Raw genomic sequence first — 19,853 nt, 5'->3', positions numbered from 1 at the left:
CTTCTTGGAGATTAGTCCCCATGGAGACAGTGACAACTCACCCCTCATTCTGGCTAGGCCAGGTGGGTGGGCGGGTGGGGCAGACAGGGGCTGGAGAGGGAGGGGAAGGAACCTTCCAGAGTCATCACAGGATCACAGGAATCAAGGCTGGGAGGCCCCTCCAGGACCCACAGCCAGTTTAGTTTACAGGTAAAAAACGGAATCCTCAAGAGAGGACTGACGCAAATGGCGCTCGGACAAGCACTGACACTGGAAGCCAGGTCGCGGGCTCCATTCCCAAGCATCTTTTCCTAGAGAGCAGAGGCCTAAGCAAGAACAAAGGAAATTGGCACACTCCCCTCTGACCCTCTCAAGCTTCCCAAACTGAGGTCATGAGCTGAGAAGTGGTTTAAATAGGGTGAGGCAGGAAGGCACTCTGTCCTGAGCACTAGGCTGGCCTCTGCAGATGAGGATGAGAAGGAGGGTACAGCTCCCGGAGCCATGCTTACAGCCTAATCACTCCCCTGACCAGGCTCAGCCCCAGGGGTGGTGGGAAGCATGTGTCTCAGAGCCAGTTATAAACACAACCACAGCAGCAGCAGCAGCGCGGACATTTATTGGGTGCACATTGCAGGCCAGATCTGTTTTGCATGCATTTAAATCATCACAACAGCCTCTTTAACCCACTCTCTTCACCCTTCAGTGTCTCGATGACCCTGGGTGGGTGGCTGAGCTGATGCCTCCCTGGGTGACCGTGGAGTGGGTATGTGCACGTGACATTGAGGAGGCATATTCGTGTGTGAGTCCAGCACCCAGCACAGTCTGTGGCACATAGTACATTGTATTAAATCTTTGAGAAATGAGTAAACAAGTGTCTGCCCATACGTGAATCTGACGTCCAATCTCATCAGATCCCAGAATGAGACTTCGCATTGAAAGCTTGTGGGATCACACCTCTGTGCCTGGTATGACTCTGTCTCCACCTGACTGAACATGTGTCTGTGTGTGCCCTCTCCCTGTCACCCTGTGCCAGCCCTGTGGCTTTGTGTCCGGGTGTGTGAGTGACTGTGAAAGCTGCCTGCCATCTCCCTGGATGGTAGCCAGTTCTCCAACCCCACTGAGGGGCGGAGGAGAGGGGGTCTGTTTCTAGTGGGAGAGAACAATGGGTCTGTGTGGGTGGGGCTCTCAACTGGGCCGAACTGGGCTGGTCTCTGTACCCGTTATCTCTGTCTCCCAGGAGACCAGTCCTGAACAGCCTCAGGGAAGGTGCTCATCTGCCAGTTCTGGGCTCCAGATCGGGGTGGGGGGTGGGGGCCAGAGAAGCAGGGGTGGAAAGGAGGGCCTGGTGAGGGTGGCAGGGTGGAGGAGGGCACCCTTCCCTGAATTTGCATCTTCAGTACCCAGGACCCCTGAATGATTTCCCAGTAAAATGAGGGGCGAGGGCTGGGAGGCAACTGGCTCAAGGAGAGGACATTGGCCACCAGCTCCTCTCCGATGCCCAGCAGTGCTGAGCAGTACAGGCTGTTCCTGGGGTGGGGCGCTAGGTGAGACAGGTGCCACTTCTTTGGGATTCTCGGGGCCTCTGCCTAGGATGGAGATCTGGGCGGGAGCTTAGGTGCTGGTTTGAGGGCTTCCTTGCAGGACCTACCTGTCATTACACGGGCTGGGGGTCTGGGTGGGATCTGAGGGCCTCATGGAGGGGACTCAGGCTCAGGGGATTCTCTGTGGGATCTTATGGGTCTGTATGGGATGGGGGTTTCGTTTCGGTGAAATCAGAGGGCAGGGGATGGTGACTGGGGGTGGGATGAGGTCCTGAGGATTTCCCCCGATAGAACACAAAGGTCCCTCCGTGAGATGGAGGACTGAATGTGGTCAAGGTGGGAGTCCTCGAGAGTGCTCAGATCTCTATGAGATTTTGAGGGCTCTTTGAGCTGTCGACTGGGGTTGCTGGGTTTTGTCTACCTAACTCCCTGCTCCATGCCCCAAGGCCAGGCTGTGGATATGGAGGGGGTAGGGATGACTGCTGAGCTGGCAAACAAAGCCACCTGGGCACCCATCCTTCAGGAAGCTCTGGGCGCAACTGATCTGGGAAAACAAACAGGAACAGCTGCTAGGGGTGGGGGCACTGCAGCTGGGGAGAGAGGCAGAGCTGGACCAGCCTGGTGGAGGAGACCTGGAGGGGGTCTGCGGAACCCAAGGCGTGTAGTGATCCCAGAGTCCACCGCTGGCACAGCAGGCAGGGCTGCCTGGAAGCCCCTTCCCCTCAGTGGTTCTTCTCTTTGGCGGTGACCGTGAGGCACAAAGTCAGGAGGGGCCTAAGGGGGCTGGGGGCCCCTGAGATGTTTAGAAGTCTCTGGGCCACTGACTATTGGTGGTGGTGGTGGGTATGCCCATTTCTGAGAGAGGTGGTCGCAATTGTTAGAACTAAAAGCCCCATGGATGGGAGGTGGGACCTCCGTACTGTTTTCACGAGTAGGGACGAGGTAGAGAAGGGGAGAGGCTGGATATCGCGAAGACCAGAGCTTCGCACTGGAGGAGGAGCAGGGGCACTTCTCACACACGGATCCCCTCCCCAACTCCAGGCGGGACTCCTAATTCTAACCTGAATCTCGGCTGGACGGCCTCCCCGCTTTTCCTTCTCCCCTAACCCCGGAAAAGGAGCGCACACACCCCTCCAGCGGAATGCCGCCGTCCGACACACGCGACCCTCGGGAGCACACCCAGACCCCAGCCCGCTCGACGCACAGCGTCCAGTCTCCGACAGACACCCCCACACCTTCTGACCAACACTTGGCGCCCGCGTCAGGGTCAGCGCAGACGCACCCGCGGCCTCCCTCCCGACCTCGACCTCCGCTTCCACCCCGCCCTAGGAGCCAGCTTTCGGGCCAGCGCGGCCTGCCTGCGCCCTCTGGTGGCAGAATCCAGAATTGTCGGATAGAGATGGGGGAAGGCGGGAAGGCGAAATCTTGATTCTTCACCCCTCACCCCTGCCCCGGCTGGTGACACTGACGACAAAGACTGGGACACCAAGGGTCCATAACTGGCTTGTGCCCCACCCCACTCTGGAATTTATATTCCCTCCTTGCGGTTTGGGGGAAATTACACCTTATTTGTGTTTGTTCAAATCCCCCAAAGGGTAGGGAATCAGGACATTGTTCTGACCTCACCCCCAGTCAAACCCGCCTGAGGCTGTCCCATCTCCGACCCCTATCCTGCTCACTTGGACTCTACCTCCATGGCCAGTTCTAGGGCCCTGTACTCTTGGCACCCATCTTTGTACACACTGCGAGCTCCAACAGTAACTCCTCACCAGGGAAAAGAGAGGCCCAAGGGAGCATCTGTCTGTCCTCAGTGCCTGCTCTCAGCAACCCAGAACTTCAGATGTGGGAGGCCAAGCCCCCACCCCGCTTCCATTGGAGAATTTCCTCTACGCCCCTTTTCCCGTGGACATTTGGCCCACACCTGACCGCCTTGTTCACTCACTCATTCAAGAAGTTTTATTGAGTGCCCGCTATGCACCCAGCACTGTGCTGGGCTTGAGGGTAACAACGGAGAACAAGACACAGTCCCTGCCCCTTTCAATGGAGCTTACACTCTAGTAAGGGAGAGGCTGGCGCACCCATAAACACAAGATGAAAAAGATAGCTTTACAGAGTGATCAATGCTAGAAAGAAAAAAGGGCTGATGTGATGGATGGAAGAGTGCCTGTAACAGCATCACCGAGGAGGTGACACAGGAGCCAGCCATGCCAGGATCTTGTACCAAGACACTCCAGGTAGTGGCAGCACAAATGCAAAGGTTCTGAGATGGGCTGAGCATGGAGCACTGGGAAGAAAGCTTAGAAGGCAGGCTGGTGAGGCAAGGCTTCTGGGAGCTGGGGTGGCCACAGCTGGCCTGTGAGCACTTCTTGGCACAGGAGCTTGGATGGACAGTGGCAGAGCACTGACTGTGACTTCCTAAGGTCCAAGGTCGATTTTTGCTCTGAAACTGGCTCGCTGTGTGAGTTTGGACAAGGCCCTAGGCCTCTTTGAGCCTCCATTTCCACATCTGTACATGCAAACCTAACTCACTGGACTGTTGTGAGGACCCATAAACGAAGCATGCGGCTCGTGGGAGCAGCAACGTATTAGCTCCTTTCTCACTTGCCTCTCACCTCTACTGGAGTAGCTCCAGCCACATCTACCACCATTAAGGAAAACTCACGATTTTGCAAGAGGTCTTTGTGTCTCATTAACAGCCGTTGTGGCTAGAAAATTCCACTGCAAGCAGTGAGGAAATTTCCTACCTGCAGCTACCCCTTGGGCGTCCCAACATTTTCCTCTTCCTCCTCTCCCTCCCGCTCTTTCTACCACACTCCCGCCCCGTCCCCCACCCCTCTCTGCCTTTCCCCAGCTCACTCTGTCGCCCAGTCTGGAGTGCAGTGGTTTGATTTGGGCCAACTGCAACCTCCACCTCTTGGGCTCAAGCAATTTTCCCTTCTCAGCCTCCCAAGTAGCTGGGACTGCAGGGGCATGCCACCACGCCCAGCTAAATTGTTTGTTTGCTTTTGTAGAGACGGGGGTTTTGCCTTGTCGCCCGGGCTGGTCTCAAACTCCTGGGTTCAAGAGATCCTCCCAAAGTGTTTGGATCACAGGCGTGAGCCGCCGTCCCCAGCCTGGGAGATTTCTTAGCTGTGAGGCCTCCACCACGTTCCAAAGCCCTCGGGGACTCCACGTCTTCATCTGGGAAATGCAGGACAATGACCGCACCTTCCTCACAGGTCAGTGTTAGAATTAATGGAGTTCACGCACCCGAAAGCCTGGGCAGAGAGCTCGGCCTGAACTAAGCGCTTCATCCTCAGCTGTTAACTCTCAGGCAGACGTCGGGACCGGAGCCCCGAGGGCCTGGATCTTTGTGGGAGACCCGCAGCGGCACGAGTTGGGCAGAGGTAAGGCCCAAGATTCCTCCTACCTCCCGGGGCGAGCCACTTCCTGGGTGGCCATTAAGCCTAAACCCGGAGTAAACCGCAGGGCCCTCGGGAGGTGGTTTCCAGCGCCCGGCGCGGCGGCGTGGTACGTCCTAGCCACCGCCTCCTCTCCTTCCCGGGCCCCAGGGGCGCGGCGCAGGATCTGGGAACGTACGCTTGGGAGGAAAGGGGCTGCAATGCACCGATCTTCCAGGAAAAAGGACTGAGCACGTGAAGCGAGTTCTTTGCTCAGAGCTTTCTCTACTTCCGCCCTAGCGTCGCCCAAAAGAGAGGCCGGGACTAGGGCCGCGGAAGGCTGTAGATTAGACTTTGGGAAGAACTTCCCCTCTGAGAGTCAGCAGCGCGGTCTTAGCCCGAGGCCCCCGGAGGCCAGATGACTTCGTCCCCGAGGGCCGGGCCAGGGACGGCGCGTCCTGTCCCGAGGCCTGGCGCGCCCTGCCTGGCTCAGGCTAGAAAGAAAGAAAGCGCGGAGTCAGCCTGGGCTGCGGCGGGCGCGGGGTGCGCGCCTCAGCACTTTCTATTGTCCTCCCTGTGGGCTGGGGCCACAGCAGTGGCTGCAGGAGAGGCCTCGGCTCCCCAGCGGAGACCAGAGCCGACCGCAGCCCGCCTGCTGACTCAGCGCCCCCCACCCCGGAGGGAAGGGTGCGGGCAGGGGACAAGGCCAGGGTATAAAGCCCGGCCCGCCCGGCCGCGCGCAGCCTCCTAGCCTGTCCATTTCCCTCCTGTGCAGAGCTCACCCACCCGGTGAATTCCCGCTACTGGGGCGGGGAAGGGCTGGGAGCGCGGGAAGAGGGCGAGGTCCTGGCAGCCGGGTCCAGAGCCAGGCTGGGTCCTGCCCCCAGTCCAACCCAGGTTGGACAGGCTGTGTTTCGGAATGGGGCTCTTGAGACGCTGAGCGCCTGGTTCCACTCTTCCTGTCCTCAGCGGCATGAGCAGCACCCCCGCGCCGGGCTCGGCGCCCGCCAGCCTCACACTCTGGGACGAGGAGGACTTCCAGGGCCGTCGCTTTCGGCTGCTGAGCGACTGTGCGAACATCTGTGAACGCGGAGGCCTGCGCCGGGTGCGCTCGGTCAAGGTGGAAAACGGCGTGTGAGTGATTACCTGGCCGCGGCTGGGCTCGGTTGAGGGGCGCTGGGCTTCACCGGCCCAGGCTCAGAGCCTCAGCCCCCTGTCCTGTGAGCCCTGGAAAGACCTGCCAACACCGGAAACCCCATAGCCTCCCCAAACTCCCCACCCATCTCAAGACAAATCATGGGAAAGCTTATATTTTTGTGCGAGTTAAAGAGACGGGCGAGGCCGGGAGCGGTGGCTCACGCCTGTAATCTCAGCACTTTGGTAGGCCAAGGCGGGTGGATCCAGCCTGACCAAATGGTGAAACCCTACCTCTACTAAAAATACCAAAATTAGTTGGGCATGGTGGTGCAGGCCTGTAATCCCAGCTACTCAGGAGGCTGAGGCAGCAGAATCGCTTGAACCCGGGAGGTGGAGGAAACAGTGAGCCCAAATAATAGTGCCACTGCACTCCAGCCTGGACGGCAGAAGGAGACAGTCTCAAAAAAAAAAAAAAGAGAGGCAAGCGAGAAGCGACCCTTTAAGGGTCCCCATGGGGCCCCACAGTGAAGGGGTTCCTAGTGTACCTACACCCGTCCCAAAGTTTTTCTCTGTGCAAAATTAGAAGGCTCTGCCCTTGGCTTAACAAAAGAAACCCAGTCCCTTTCCCTGGCCCCACCCTGGTCTCCAAGAGCCCGGTTTTTCCCACCCTCCGTCTTCTACCACCCACCCCCACCCCCCATCCCTCACTCTCCATCCCCCATCTCCCAGTTCCTGCTTTAATACTCGGGAGGGTCCTCCAATGCTTCCCTATGCAAAGGCCTAAACACGTGAGGTAGAAGCACTTGGTTGTGGGGTTATCCTCACAACCAGAAAAATTCCTTCCCAACCTGGGGTCCTTAAGCATGAAGCCTGGGCTCCTCAAACCCCCGATAGCAGCAGGTTTGAGGTGTTTAGCCCCGAGAGGGGCTGGACTGCCATGCGATGGGCATGTCAGGGGAAGGGACTGGGACTGGAGAAAAATACTGTGCCTCTCAGTCTTTTGAATCATGGCAAGCAAGGGGGAGGGAGAGGGGGTGCACCTGGGGCAGATACCTCCCAGCTCTTCTTTTCCAGTTGGGTGGCCTTTGAGTACCCTGACTTCCAGGGACAGCAGTTCATTCTAGAGAAAGGAGACTATCCTCGCTGGAGCGCCTGGAGTGGCAGCAGCAGCCACAACAGCAACCAGCTGCTGTCCTTCCGGCCAGTGCTCTGCGCGGTGAGCACAGCCACCTCTCCTTCTCTGCCTCCTAGCTCTAGGTCCTGGCCTCACCATGGGGCCCGGAAAGGCCATCCAAGCCCTGCATGGGGGTGTGTAAGCAAACTTCAAGGTGGGTGGTAATAGCATTATTTCTCAGAATCAGAAGGGTGTCTCCAAGAAAGTTGGGATTGTGGACATAGGCCAGGAGTCCAGAAATCATCACCACGGACAGCGCCAAGGCCATCCCAGTCCTGAGTGCCCAGGGCTCCCTCACATCCAATCGACCACACATGTGAGGGAGCGACTCTGTCATCACACAGCCCTGTGAGGTCAGGATGGCTGATATTAGCCCCATACACAATTGTGGAAATGGGGCTCAAAGGGACAAAGTGGCTTGCCCATGGTCACTGAAAAGAGTCAGTCTCAGTGTGTTTGTGTGTGTTATTGTGTGTGTGAGGATGTCAGTAATGAATCAACTACACCGGAAGAGAGGACCTCACTTTCCATTTATGCTGATCTGGGGACTGGTAGGAATGAGGGGTGGAGAGCAGAGGACCCAGCCCAGGGCAGCGCAGCTCCTCTGTTGCAAGAGGCTGAAGAACCCTGCAGTGGGAAGGCCCTGGGGCCAAGATGCAATTGGTATTGATGCCCTGACATGTCTATTCTAATTCTGCTATCCAGTACCCCTTAGCTGGGTGCTAATCTGTGAGAGGCTGTGCTGAGGGGCCGGGCAGGGGATTGGGTAGTCAATCAGTGAGTCCCTCAAGGAACTATCTTGGTGAATGGGCTAGATTTGTCTAAGGACCTCTGATTTTGCTCCTGCAAAACAGGTCCATGTCACAAGATGCTCACTAGTTCCCACCTGAAAGGGTCTCTGGAGCCCCATTCCCCCAATCACCTCCTTAGCCCAAAGCCATGGGAGGGGCCAGGTTCGAGGGAGCCTCTGAGTGATCTGTTTCCCAGACTGCCAGGGAGCTGATGAGGTGAGTCTGGGAGTGCCTGTAGGTCCTAGACAGCTGCACAGCTTTCGTGGGGGCAGTGAGGGGGGGAAGCGAGGCTGAGGATGTATCCATTGACCACCCTTTAGAAGCCTGACCTTTCTGTCCCAACCTTCCTGGGCCTCAGAACCACAGTGACAGCCGTGTGACACTGTTTGAGGGGGACAACTTCCAGGGCTGCAAGTTCGACCTCAGCGATGACTACCCATCCTTGCCCTCCATGGGCTGGGCTAGCAAGGATGTGGGTTCCCTCAAAGTCAGCTCTGGAGCGTGAGTCCTAGAACTAGAACTGGGGAGATGGAAGAGCAGGGCAGCAATGGGGACCCAGGGAGAGGGTGGAGGAAAGTGGTGTGGGGAGGGCATTAAGAGAGATATTGGGGATTTGGAGGCGTGGGGAAGTGAGATGATGAAGTCTGACTGGGAGGGAGGAAAGGAGGAGGTCCTAGGGGAATGGGGGCAGAGGACAATATGGGGACAGAGGAAGGTATGGAGAACATGAAGGGATGGAAGCAATGGAGGGTGGGTTTGGGAAACAGGATGAGAAAGGTGATAGGAAGACTGGGAGCAGTGGGTGGGGGAGGGAGAGCCATGTGGGGAAAGTTGAAGCAGTGGTTTTCGAGCTGGGGGTTGGGAGCTGCAAAAGACGGACTGCTAGTGGAGAATACAGGGTGGGGTTGGGGTGGGGGGGCAGAGCTTACTCCCCACCCCTGTGCCCTCACTGGCCTAGGTGGGTGGCCTATCAGTACCCAGGTTACCGAGGCTACCAGTATGTGTTGGAGCGGGACCAGCACAGCGGCGAGTTCCGTACCTACAGTGAGTTCGGCACACAGGCCCACACCGGGCAGCTGCAGTCCATCCGGAGAGTCCAGCACTAGGCTCCTCGGCCCCAGACACCTTCCCTGAGGACCCTCAATAAAGGTTCCTCAATCTTCCTGCCCCTCTGGCCTCCTTGGTGTCTTGCTTTGTGATCTGCATCCTCAACTTTCCGAGGGTCCCTCCCTGCCAAGTTGACCTCCCCCTACAGACTCCAGGACCTTGGCTACTGAGTGTCAGCTCGCTGAGGTTGTGTGTGGGTAGGCTCTGGTGGGACTGACAGCAGAAGGCTGGTAAGAATCTTAGCAATTCTGTTAAATGCCACCAGTCCCAACCCTCTCCTGTGTAAGGTCCACTACTATGTATGAGCCAGGGGTTCTGCTAGCTCAGATGGCACCTTTGCCATCCTGCAGGTAGGGTGGGCACACCCCCATATCAGGGCTCATAGCTGGATTGCAGCTTCTACACATCCCCGGCCCAGGCACCGTGATGCAGGGCAGAACTTCCTTACCATATGACGAAGGTCTGGGCTTCCTCTGTAACCCCAGAGCATTTTCAGCCTTTACCTTCGCCTGGCTCACTGCCCAGCCAGGGAAGCCTGAGCCTCCTGCATTTGTCCCCTTTCCTCCATCGGTAGGAGGGGCAGTAGTGGGAAATCCCACTGCCTCCCAGGGCCTTCAAAGGGGAGACTTCTGAGACCAGCCCCCAGACCCTTTGAACAAGGACGATCCCTTGCAGTGGTGTTGAACTCCAGCATTTACAAAGCATCTTCACATCCCCCCTCTCAGCACTTCATACCACCCCCTCTTCAGTCTTCCTTTTCCTCCCTACCCTTCAGAGGACTGCTGAGCTGTAGAAGCCACCCCTCAGTGACTGACACAGTAAGCCTGGGTTGGGGGCAAGTGGCAGGCACCCACAGGCATGGCAGAGCTGAGTATGGCCACAGCCATTAGAGCCCCTGGCACTAGTGTGAGTTTTTTACCAGTTCCCTCTTTGGTACAGTTAGTGATGCCCCTTCCCCAACCCCCACACAGGCAGAACCCCTCAAGATTCTTGGGACTCCTCTCATCGTTTCCTGTGCGGATTCTTGTGTTTTCTCCTTCCTTCCTTCCTCCCTCTCTCCCTTCCTCCCTCTTCCTTCCTTCCTTCCTTCCTTCCTTCCTTCTTTCTTTCTTTCTTTCAACAAGTCTTGCACTGCTGCCCAGGCTGGAGTGCAATGGCATGATCTCAGCTCATTGTAGCCTCTGCTTCCCAGGTTCAAGTGATTCTCTTGCCTCATCCTCCCAAGTAGCTGGGATTACAGGCACACGCCACCACACCTGGGTAATTTTTTTGTGTTTTTAGTAAAGACGGGATTTCACCATGTTGGCCAGGCTGGTCTCGAACTCCTGACCTCGTGATCCCCCAGCCTTGGCCTCCTAAAGTGCTGGGATTACAGGTGTGAACCACCAGGCCCCGCCAGATTCTTGTGTTTTCAAGTCCCCAGCAGACCTATCAGTGGGGAAGGGTGGCTCTGATTATTGCCCCAGGCCAGGCAGGGCAGGGCAATGCCAGGGGGCAGTCAGACTTGGGCCTGAAGTCCCCAGAGGTTCAGCTGTGCAAAGTCAGGCTGCTCCTTTGGGAAGAGCTGTGCACCGTAAGTCAGAACTCTTGGGACCCAATTCCCTCACCTTGTAAGCTATTGACCCCTGTCCTGCCTGTCTCCAGGGGCTGTTAGGAGGATTCCATGAGAAACTCCTGCAAATGCTTATGGTGTTATGGAAAAGCATTGAGGTAGCCAATGCAGGGGCCTCCTTCCCCTACCTCCTCCACCCATGGATCCTAGGGTTGGGTCGGAGGACCAAGGGAGAGAGCTGTGGGTGAGCTATAAATTTTGCTTTACACTTGAATGGGCCCTAGAGTTCATGGTCCTTGTTGCATTCAATCCTCCTAATACTCTCCAATTTCATCTATTTTTACCAAACTGGGGGTCCAAGGAGTAGTTTTGATGATATTACCCAATTAATTGGTGACAAAGCCAGGATCTTAACACAGGGCTCCTGGTCCGAAATCCAGGCTGTTAGGTGGAGGCTGAATTGAGCTGTGGCCAAAAGCCTCAGGCCCCAGCAGAGACCCAAAGTTCTGTGGGCCCCAGAAGAATCTGGGGTTCCTGGCTGGTCATGGGCACCTCCCCATCACCTTGCGGAATGGCTATATTTACAATAGCTACATGTACAGAATCTGTTCTAAGCACTTCACATGCATTATCTCATATAAACCTCATCATTCTGCATGGCAGGTACTATCATACCCATTTTATTTTTATTTATTTTATTTTTATTTTGAGATGGAGTCTCACTCTGCTTCCCAGGCTGGAGCGCAATGTCACGATATTGGCTCTTTGCAACCTCTGCCTCCTGGGTTCAAGCAATTCTCCTGCTTCAGCCTCCCGAGTAGCTGGGATTATAGGCACCCAACATCATGCCTGGCTAATTTTTGTATTTTTGTACAAACGGGGTTTCACCATGTTGGCCAGGCTGGTCTTAAATTGCTGACCTCAGGTGTTCTTGATCTGCCCACCTCGGCCTCCCAAAGTGCTGAGAATATAGGCGTGAGCCACCGTGCCCAGTCCACACCCATTTTACAAATGAGGAGACCCAAGCATAGTACAGAGGTTATGTTACTTCCCCCAAAGGCACATAACCAGGAAATGGGGGAGTCAGGAGTTGAACCTAGAACCAAGCAAACTGGCTCCAGAGCCCAGCAGCCCATTTCTCCACCGCTTGCTTTGGGGAGCAGGAAATGAGCAAAGGGAGATCTGGAATCTGCCCTTGACTGAGCTGCCCTCCTTATGGGGGACCTGTGATTGCTGGGAAGAATCAGCAAGATGGCTTCAGGTATGAGAAGGGTGACTCTGAACCCAGCACAGGTCTCTGGGTCTCTGTTTCCCCATCTGTGCAGTGCAGAAGTCAGGGGAGCTAATATTTGCTGCAGCTTTTGCCACTCTGGACCTTCTAGGTTTTTCTGGACCGGGGGGTCATGTTCTGCTCCCTATATCAGTCTACAGCTAAGGAGTGGGGGTCACAGAGGACAGTCTAAACTTGAATGCTTTCACCTTCCAGTCCACTTGGGACCAGCACCCAACAGGGTAGAAAGGGGATGAAGGGGAAACTGCCCAGCACTCTGCCGTTGGCCTTCCTGGCCGTACTTGCAGCAGGAGGGGGTGGAGATCAAGATGGGTACCAGGGGGGTAGAGAGGACTGCCCTCCCCATGCTCACTTTTCCTGGTGCCCCACCCCTTCAGCAACTGGCTTCTTGGTAAGGCTGGGGCATAAAGCCTGTGCTGTTGATCCTTGCCTAGCTCAGAGCTGGCATATTCGGGCAGACCTCCTCTCTAGGAGCCTCTTCCTTACACCTCAGACTCCCATTGAGAGCATTAAGTGGGTGAATTTTGATGCCTCCCAGCTCTCCCAGCTCTTACTTCCTGCCCCCTGCTATTTTCTGTTCTTACCTCCTGCTCCTTGTTTTCTGTCCACAGTGGGTGGGGGAAGCAGTAAGAGGAAGGAGAAGGAGAAGGATTGGGATCTTGACCCCACCTTCAAGGCCCTCCCTTTCTGTGGAGCCCTGAGTTTGGACCACAGGGAACATTCTAACTTCTAGTCTTTGCGCCTACCAGATTCCAGGTCCACGTCCTGAAGGCTTTATCCCTGTCCCGCTAGGATCCTCTGAGGTCCTGGAATTCCTCATTTTCCCTCCACACTGCCTCCCACACTTCTCCCTGGCTCCTTTGCACCCTCCACCAGCAGAGATGAACACTCTAGTTACAGCAAATGAGAGTGGACAGGAGCCTGCAGAACCCCAGGCATAGGCCTTTCCATCCATCCTCAATCAGGCACTTAGTTGGAAACCTGGCCATTCCCAGGCCTCCTCCACCCCTGGGCTCAAGCAGTGAGAGAGAAGGACTTTGAGAATCCCAGTTTTGGCAGTAGCCATTCCATATTGCAAGGCTCAGAAGGTGGGCTTCTGGGCTGGAGCCTCATCTTCAGCCAGCATCCCTACTTAGCCTGCCTCTCCAGAGCCAGGAAGACCCATAGGTACCCAGAGAGACTCTAGGCCACATGGGAGCCACATCAACATCTTCGAATGAGTTAGAAATAGGAATCCCTTTCTTGGAGTGGATTTCAGCCTTGTGCAATGCACAGCCCTGCCTTTGTCCCTCCACCTCTCCAGCCTGGTTCCAGGGTGACCAGAATGGGAGTTGTGGTGAGGGTGGGTGGCTGACTGGGAGGACAGGGGATGGGGAAGGATGGGAGAGAAATTGTTGTACAGGGAAGTAGCAGTGGGCTCAGGAACTCATCAGGAGAAGCCAAGACAGACTCTCAACATCTATAGAGGCCTTCAGCAGTCCAGGCCACTACTAATTTGTGGGGACTGAATGAATGAGAAAAGGAAGGGAGGGAGAGGGATGAGAGGGAGAGAAGGCTGGAGGGGAGATGGGAGTGGGAGAGAAAAGCAGCCTAGAATAGATGGGAAAGAGAGACCTGGAAAGGGGGCGGGGAGGACCGAGAAGGGGGCTGCCCACCATAAGGTGCCAGGAGAGATGGTCCAGCACCAGGCCTGAAGCTTGGGGGCCCCAGAAAGGCAGGAAACGGGCCAAAGTAAGAGGGAGACAGGGAAGGGGTTCGGGTCTCTAGGGAAGAGCAGAGAGTGGGAGAAGAGGAGGAGGGAGCGGGGGTGGGGGCAGAGATAAAGGGAGCAACGGCTGCAGGGCCGGGAGCTCAGCGACAGGCGAGAGGGAGGGAAGCGGAAATTTAAAAGTGAAGATGCAGATAACGCAGCCTGGAGACGGGAACCCGGGTGGGGATAGAAGTAGGGGGAGGAGAGTGAGCGGCGAGGGGAGCGGGAGTCGACTGGAAGAAGGGCACTGGGGAGGGGGCTATGGCCGCTAGGGTCCGAGGTGTGGCCGGGTACACCACCCCATCACTGTTTGCAGGGAGTCAGGGAGGCGGAAAGACAAGCGCTCCCGGCCCCCATCAGAGCGCTTGGCCCGGGCCCATCCCCCGCGCGTCTCCCCAGCTGCGGGGCGCGGGGGGGCTGCCGGGTGCGCTTGGCTGTGGCGCGGCGCGTTGGAGACTTTATTGCGATGGGACGATAAGAGGGGCGGGGGCGGGGTCCTGGGGGCCGAGGCGGCCGCGCTTTAATTAAAACGGAAATTGCGGCCCCTGGCCGCGCGGGGGCCGGAGGGTTCCAAGCGGCCCCGTAACTGGGAGCGTAGCTCCAGGACCCTCCCGTTGTCCCCCCCCCGTTGCCCACCCCCGCCACGCCCGGGCTGCCCCCTCCCGCCAGGCCCTGCCGGACCCGGCGCCGTCTTCTCCTTGTCACCCGCGGTCGCTTCGGGCGGGGATCGGTGCCCCGGAGCGCAAAGCCTGCTTCGCCCCCCTTCCCCGTCCCCCCCATCTCCCACCGCCCAGTCCCCAGCGGCGATGAGACAGAGCGGCGCCTCCCAGCCCCTGCTGATCAACATGTACCTGCCAGGTACCAGGGAGCAGCCGGGGGCTGGTGGCACCGGAACCTGGGGCGGGAAGTCTAGGCTCAGGCTCGGAAAGAGAATGCTGGGGTCCAGGAGAAGGGGAGGTGTCCGGAGATTCGGGTTGCAGGGAGGGCCGATTGTAATTTAGGGCACTGGGGGGACCTAAAGGCAAGTGGAGCTCTGGGGTTTCAGTGCAGGGTCTAGAGGAGTCGAAATTAGCAGAATGGGAGCCTGGGGGCCGACAGCCGGGACTCAGGGACCTGAAAGAGCCTAAGAGGGGAAGTAGGGGTCTCTGGCGTGGTGGAGGACTCTGTGGCCGAGCCGTACAGGGTGGCTGTGGCCCGCGGGCGACGCCCCTGCGCCCTCACGGCTCCTCACCTTCCTGCTACGAGCGTTCGGGCCCGGCCCTCCAGGTGCCCTCCTCTTCTCTCGGATGGACTCCCCGCGCTCCGGCTCGGCTGGAGCAGTTCCCCGCTCGGCTTTATAAGGCTGCAGCCGGCCCCTTCGGAAAGCGGATTTCCTTTTTCCTGGACGCGTTTCCTGACTTGGGCTCTACGGAGGGGCTCCGCGCGGCGCGCCTGGACCAGGCTCCAAGAGGAGGAGCCGGGTGGCCCGGGCCCCCAGCCTCGCGCCTGGGGACCACGGCACCCCCTTTGAGCCTTGGCCCCTCGCCCTTTGGTCAAGCCCACAACTTCCGCCCGGGATTCGCCTGATTCTTTTATTCTGATGCTGCAGATGCCGTCGGAGACGGTCTCTTCAAGGAAGGGAAGAACCCGAGCTGGGGGCCACTGAGTCCCGCGGTTCAGAAAGGTGAGCTGGCTGGGGAAATTGGGGTCAGGGCACAGGCGGACAGAAGGTGGGAGTAGTGTGCACCCAGTGTTCTGGGAAGCCCGGAGTCCTGGCCTGGTTGTGGGGAGGCCTTGGGAAGACATTCACTTGGTTTTTGGCTCCTGCATCTTCTGAGCACCAGGAAAACACTTGAAGGGCTAGGCACATGGAGAGGATCCCAGTCTAGGCCCTTTTGCTGCTGTGTACGATTTTCCAGGCTTTGGGGCTGGGGCTGGGGCTGGGGCTGGGACACTTAGCGTTTTTTCCCTGCTGGTAGTAGGAGTTCAAGGCCACAGCACCAGCCGGCAATGAAACGGGGGAATTACTCCCAAACACGGCGGGCTTCCCAATCACTAGACGCTGGCCACTGCCACCTGTCTCACCCTCCGGCGCTGACCCACGCTGGCTGATCTCTGTCGGCCAAGTCTGCCAGAAGATAGCAATTGATTTCCAGGTTCACCACCAACGCTCCACTGGTAGTCGCTAAATTACCCTTTTGACGGCAATGTCTCCCCCAGTCCCCATCCCAGTCGTTACCCTAGATCTCACCAAGAGACAGGAACCACAAACGAGGTTGGCAACTGTTTTATCCAGAAGGAAATGATGCCCAACAGGAACACGCATCCAAGCAGCTGAGGTCGCTCCGCTGTTGGTGCCAGGTGTACCTTTGTACCCAAACCTTCCCTTGCTTCTGACCTTAAAACTTAACGTTGGGTTCCAGGAGCTAGTAGGCTCTTTGCTGGGCTGGCTTGAAAGGATTGGGATTGAAATTATGGGGGAGGGCAGCGTCTGGTTTCTAAACCAGTGGCTGAAAAAGGAAGAGGGGTTCACTAGACTCTATTTGAGGCAGTAAACAGACCACTTCGAGGAAAATCTGTTTTATTCTAAAGGGAGTGGGGGTAATTGCATCAGGATTTTTCTCTGCCTGTCTACTTGAGGCTCCAAGACAGAGGAGCAGGAATTCTGGGACCTCACTCTCTCACCACTCGCATATCCTGGAAAAACCTCCTTGCAGCAAGGAGGGAGATCACACAAAGACAGGATGGGGTCGGTAGCCCAACAGAACAGCTGCTCGGTCCGGTTCCTCTCTCCAGAGCTATTCATCAGGCTCCCAAGAACTATGGCATCTTACTGGGCAGGGAATCCCGCCTGTTCCGAAAAAAGAGGCCAAACTCTCAGGACCAGAGCAGAGGCTGCGCACCCGAGGGTGGCTAGGGCAGGGAGCCTCTGAGAGCTTGTCCCTCCTGTCACGTATAGGGGGCCACTATTCCTACTCCTGTCCGATGCGGTGTCGCAAGGAAGCCAGCCACCACTCCACCTCGGGAGTAGCCTGTCCAACTCTTGTCTTTGGGGACCAGGGACTGGCTGGACCTTGTCCAGCAGTGTTTGGGGTCGTCCCGCTGCACGCCTGTCCCTTCCATCTCTGGAGGTGGTCCAGCTGGGATGTGGCAGTACAACCACCTGCCCAAGGTCGCCCTGTACAGTTGTGCGGGCTTTTCCGTGAATAAGGGCGTCCGGCTGAGACGTTGAGTGGCGGCGGTCGTCTGACCTTGCTCGCTTTGGAAAGCCGAGTGCCTTGGTGCCCCGGCTGCGTCCACGTGGGGGAGGGAATGTTTCCCCTTCTCCCCCGAAGTTCCACAAAACCTTGCATCCGGAAAGCTAAGTGCTCTTCGGTGGAAGCCGCATTTCCGTTGTGCAAAAGCGCGTTAAAAGCTAAAGACCACTCTGTGGATCAGCCCCTCCCGGGCCGGCTACTCCGCAGCTGACAGCTGGACATGCCCTTTTCTTCCCCAGGGCCAGTTCCTCCCGGGGTGGGTCGGTTTCCCGCCTGCACTCTCCCCCAGTTTCCGCCTCCCCGCCCCGGCCACTGGCTGACCGCCCCGCTCCCCACAGGCAGCGGACAGATCCAGCTGTGGCAGTTTCTGCTGGAGCTGCTGGCTGACCGCGCGAACGCCGGCTGCATCGCATGGGAGGGCGGCCACGGCGAGTTCAAGCTCACGGACCCGGACGAGGTGGCGCGGCGGTGGGGCGAACGCAAGAGTAAGCCCAACATGAACTACGACAAGCTGAGCCGCGCCCTGCGCTACTACTACGACAAGAACATCATGAGCAAGGTGCACGGCAAGCGCTACGCCTACCGCTTCGACTTCCAGGGCCTGGCGCAGGCCTGCCAGCCGCCGCCCGCGCACGCCCACGCCGCCGCTGCAGCCGCCGCCGCCGCCGCCGCCCAGGACGGGGCACTCTACAAGCTGCCCGCCGGCCTCGCCCCGCTGCCCTTCCCCGGCCTCTCCAAACTCAACCTCATGGCCGCCTCTGCCGGAGTGGCGCCCGCCGGCTTCTCCTACTGGCCGGGCCCGGGCCCAGCTGCCACCGCTGCCGCCGCCACCGCCGCGCTCTACCCCAGTCCCACCTTGCAGCCCCCGCCTGGGCCCTTCGGGGCCGTGGCCGCAACCTCGCACTTAGGGGGCCATTACCACTAGACGGGGCTATCCGGTGCCTGCGGCTTCGCCCGCACGCCTAGAGTCTCGCCCGATCCCATCCGCATCCCGAGGAGAGGCCCCGGAGCCTCTGCCAACATTCTCTAACCCAGAGTTTACTCTACGTGCCGCACCCAGCACCGAGGACAGGACAGAGCCCACTCAATCCTCGTCTGACACTAGATTTGCCCCCGTCCCACCCCTCAATCTCCTGAGGAGGGTCATGTGCGCCCTGTTTGACTTTTTTTTTCTTTTCGGTCTCCAGGTCCCAGATCGGGTTCGTTCTCCCCACTACTCCAGTGCATTTCCGTCTGGCTCCTAGAAGCCCCATTCAATATCACTTCTTTTTATCCAGTGCCAAATATTTCCCCACTTTTGCTCTCCTCCACGGAACTGGTTCCACCCCAGCACGTGGAGGCCTGTCACGGTCCTCATTCCTGGGACTGAGCAGGTTTGGTGAGAGCCACCTTCCCCAGGACACATGGTCCCCTTCCTCCTGTCCCCACTCTCGCAGGAGGGCCCAGTGTGTTTCTGACCCTTCCAGCCCCATTAAAGCTCCTGAGCTCCCCGCTGCCTCCTCTCTCTGTTCTTTGCTGCACGAACACGGGGTTAGGGAAAAGCAGGGAGAGGCTCATCTGGGGCCAGAGCAGAGACCTGCCAAGAAAGAGATCCCGAGAAGCTCAGGCTTGGCCGCTGCCTACAGGGAATGAGGGGCCTGGAGGGTGGGCTCAGCTTGAGGGAGCCGCCTTGCCTCACACCCACCCTGCCAGGCAGCCCCAGCCCACCTCACTCTATCTTTCAATTGGCGGGCACCCCACACTACCCCTACTTCCATCCCAGCAGACACCGCACCCCACCCTCCCCATTTCACTCACCCTTCCATCTTCCCCTCACCCCACCCCATCCCAACAGTCACCCCACCCCAACCCCTCCCACCCTCCCCATCTCACTTCACCCACCCTTCCACCCACCCCTCACCCTACCCCATCCCCATCCCTCCCACCCTCTCCATCTCGCCCATCCTTCCACCCACCCCTCACCCTACCCCATCTCAACAGACACCCCACCCCGTCCCACCCTCCCCGTCTTACCCACCCTTCCATCCTGCCCCTCACCCCACCCCATCCCAACAGTCACCCCACCCCAACCCCTTCCACCCTCCCCATCTCACTTCACCCACCCTTCCACCCACCCCTCACCCTACCCCATCCCAACAGACACCCCATCCCCACCCCTCCCACCCTCCCCATCTCGCCCATCCTTCCACACGCCCCTCACCTCACCTTATCCCAATAGACACCCCACCCCTATCCTACCCTCCCCATCTCACTCACCCTTTCACGCGCCCCTCACCCCACCTTATCCCAATAGACACCCCACCCCTATCCCTCCCTCCCCATCTCACTCACCCTTCCACACGCCCCTCACCCCACCTTATCCCAATAGACACCCCACCCCTATCCTACCCTCCCCATCTCACCAACCTTCCACGCGTCCCTCACCTTACCTTTTCCCAATAGGCACCCGTACCCCACCCCCTCCATCTCACCCATCCTTCCACCCGCCTCTCAACCCAACAGTCACCCACATCACCTCTTCCCCATCTCACTCAGCATTCCACCCGCCCCTACCTCATCCCAACCTTCACCCCTCCTGGCTCAGCTTCACCCTACCTCACCCTTCCCCAGCCACCCTCCCCTCCTCATCCTGCTCTCACTCGACTTTCTCTCCCCGTCCCGCACAAACCGCCCCCTCCCCCCAGCATCTGTCGCCGACTTTCTTCCGGCTCGGCTTCCTCCTTTGCAGAAGAAGGGGTCTCTCTCTTCCCCGCTCTTGCGCTACGGGCTCGCAGCCTCCGCTCAGGCACTCGCGGCTGCACCTCCTTCTGGCGGACGGTGCGCGCCCTCTGCTGGTCGGAGGAGGGTACGCCGGGGAGGGCGTTGTACCTAAACCGGGGTGGATTTTGTGCGCCGCGCGGTGCAAACTCAGGTGC

General features: G+C 58.2%; 2 protein-coding genes across 3 annotated transcripts; both read left to right on the top strand.

Moving 5' to 3' along the window:
- The first annotated feature begins 5,641 nt into the window (after positions 1 to 5,641).
- Positions 5,642 to 9,170, top strand: CRYBA2 (crystallin beta A2). Of its 2 annotated transcripts, none has more exons than XM_035305755.2 (5): positions 5,642 to 5,689; positions 5,870 to 6,034; positions 7,112 to 7,253; positions 8,361 to 8,503; positions 8,977 to 9,170. In XM_035305755.2, the coding sequence occupies exons 2-5, from the start codon at positions 5,874 to 5,876 to the stop codon at positions 9,134 to 9,136; spliced, it is 606 nt and encodes a 201-aa protein (XP_035161646.1). In that variant the 5' UTR covers positions 5,642 to 5,689; positions 5,870 to 5,873; the 3' UTR covers positions 9,137 to 9,170. The 2 variants fall into 2 exon arrangements, with proteins under 2 accessions (XP_035161646.1, XP_035161647.1); XM_035305756.2 differs by having other exon boundaries at positions 8,961 to 9,170.
- Positions 9,171 to 14,391: 5,221 nt separating this feature from the next.
- On the top strand, positions 14,392 to 18,427 carry FEV (FEV transcription factor, ETS family member). The gene is made up of 3 exons (XM_035305754.3): positions 14,392 to 14,560; positions 15,291 to 15,365; positions 17,277 to 18,427. The coding sequence occupies exons 1-3, from the start codon at positions 14,509 to 14,511 to the stop codon at positions 17,861 to 17,863; spliced, it is 714 nt and encodes a 237-aa protein (XP_035161645.3). The 5' UTR covers positions 14,392 to 14,508; the 3' UTR covers positions 17,864 to 18,427.
- The last annotated feature ends 1,426 nt before the right edge of the window (positions 18,428 to 19,853 follow it).

Source organism: Callithrix jacchus, chromosome 6 (genome assembly GCF_049354715.1).
Source record: "Callithrix jacchus isolate 240 chromosome 6, calJac240_pri, whole genome shotgun sequence".
In the NCBI taxonomy this organism is placed as follows: domain Eukaryota; kingdom Metazoa; phylum Chordata; class Mammalia; order Primates; family Cebidae; genus Callithrix; species Callithrix jacchus.
Note: the sequence above shows the minus strand (reverse complement) of the source record. Positions and strands in the feature narration are given on the sequence as shown.

What these genes read in the sequence shown, in the direction of transcription:
- CRYBA2 (XM_035305755.2), top strand. Translation starts at nt 5,874, where the DNA reads ATGAGCAGCACCCCCGCGCCGGGCTCGGCGCCCGCCAGCCTCACACTC. An exon ending in TCCGGCCAGTGCTCTGCGCG is followed by an intron (nt 7,254 to 8,360) that starts GTGAGCACAGCC and finishes CCTGGGCCTCAG; the next exon opens with AACCACAGTGACAGCCGTGT. An exon ending in CTCAAAGTCAGCTCTGGAGC is followed by an intron (nt 8,504 to 8,976) that starts GTGAGTCCTAGA and finishes GTGGCCTATCAG; the next exon opens with TACCCAGGTTACCGAGGCTA.
- FEV (XM_035305754.3), top strand. Translation starts at nt 14,509, where the DNA reads ATGAGACAGAGCGGCGCCTCCCAGCCCCTGCTGATCAACATGTACCTG. An exon ending in GATCAACATGTACCTGCCAG is followed by an intron (nt 14,561 to 15,290) that starts GTACCAGGGAGC and finishes CTGATGCTGCAG; the next exon opens with ATGCCGTCGGAGACGGTCTC. An exon ending in GAGTCCCGCGGTTCAGAAAG is followed by an intron (nt 15,366 to 17,276) that starts GTGAGCTGGCTG and finishes CGCTCCCCACAG; the next exon opens with GCAGCGGACAGATCCAGCTG.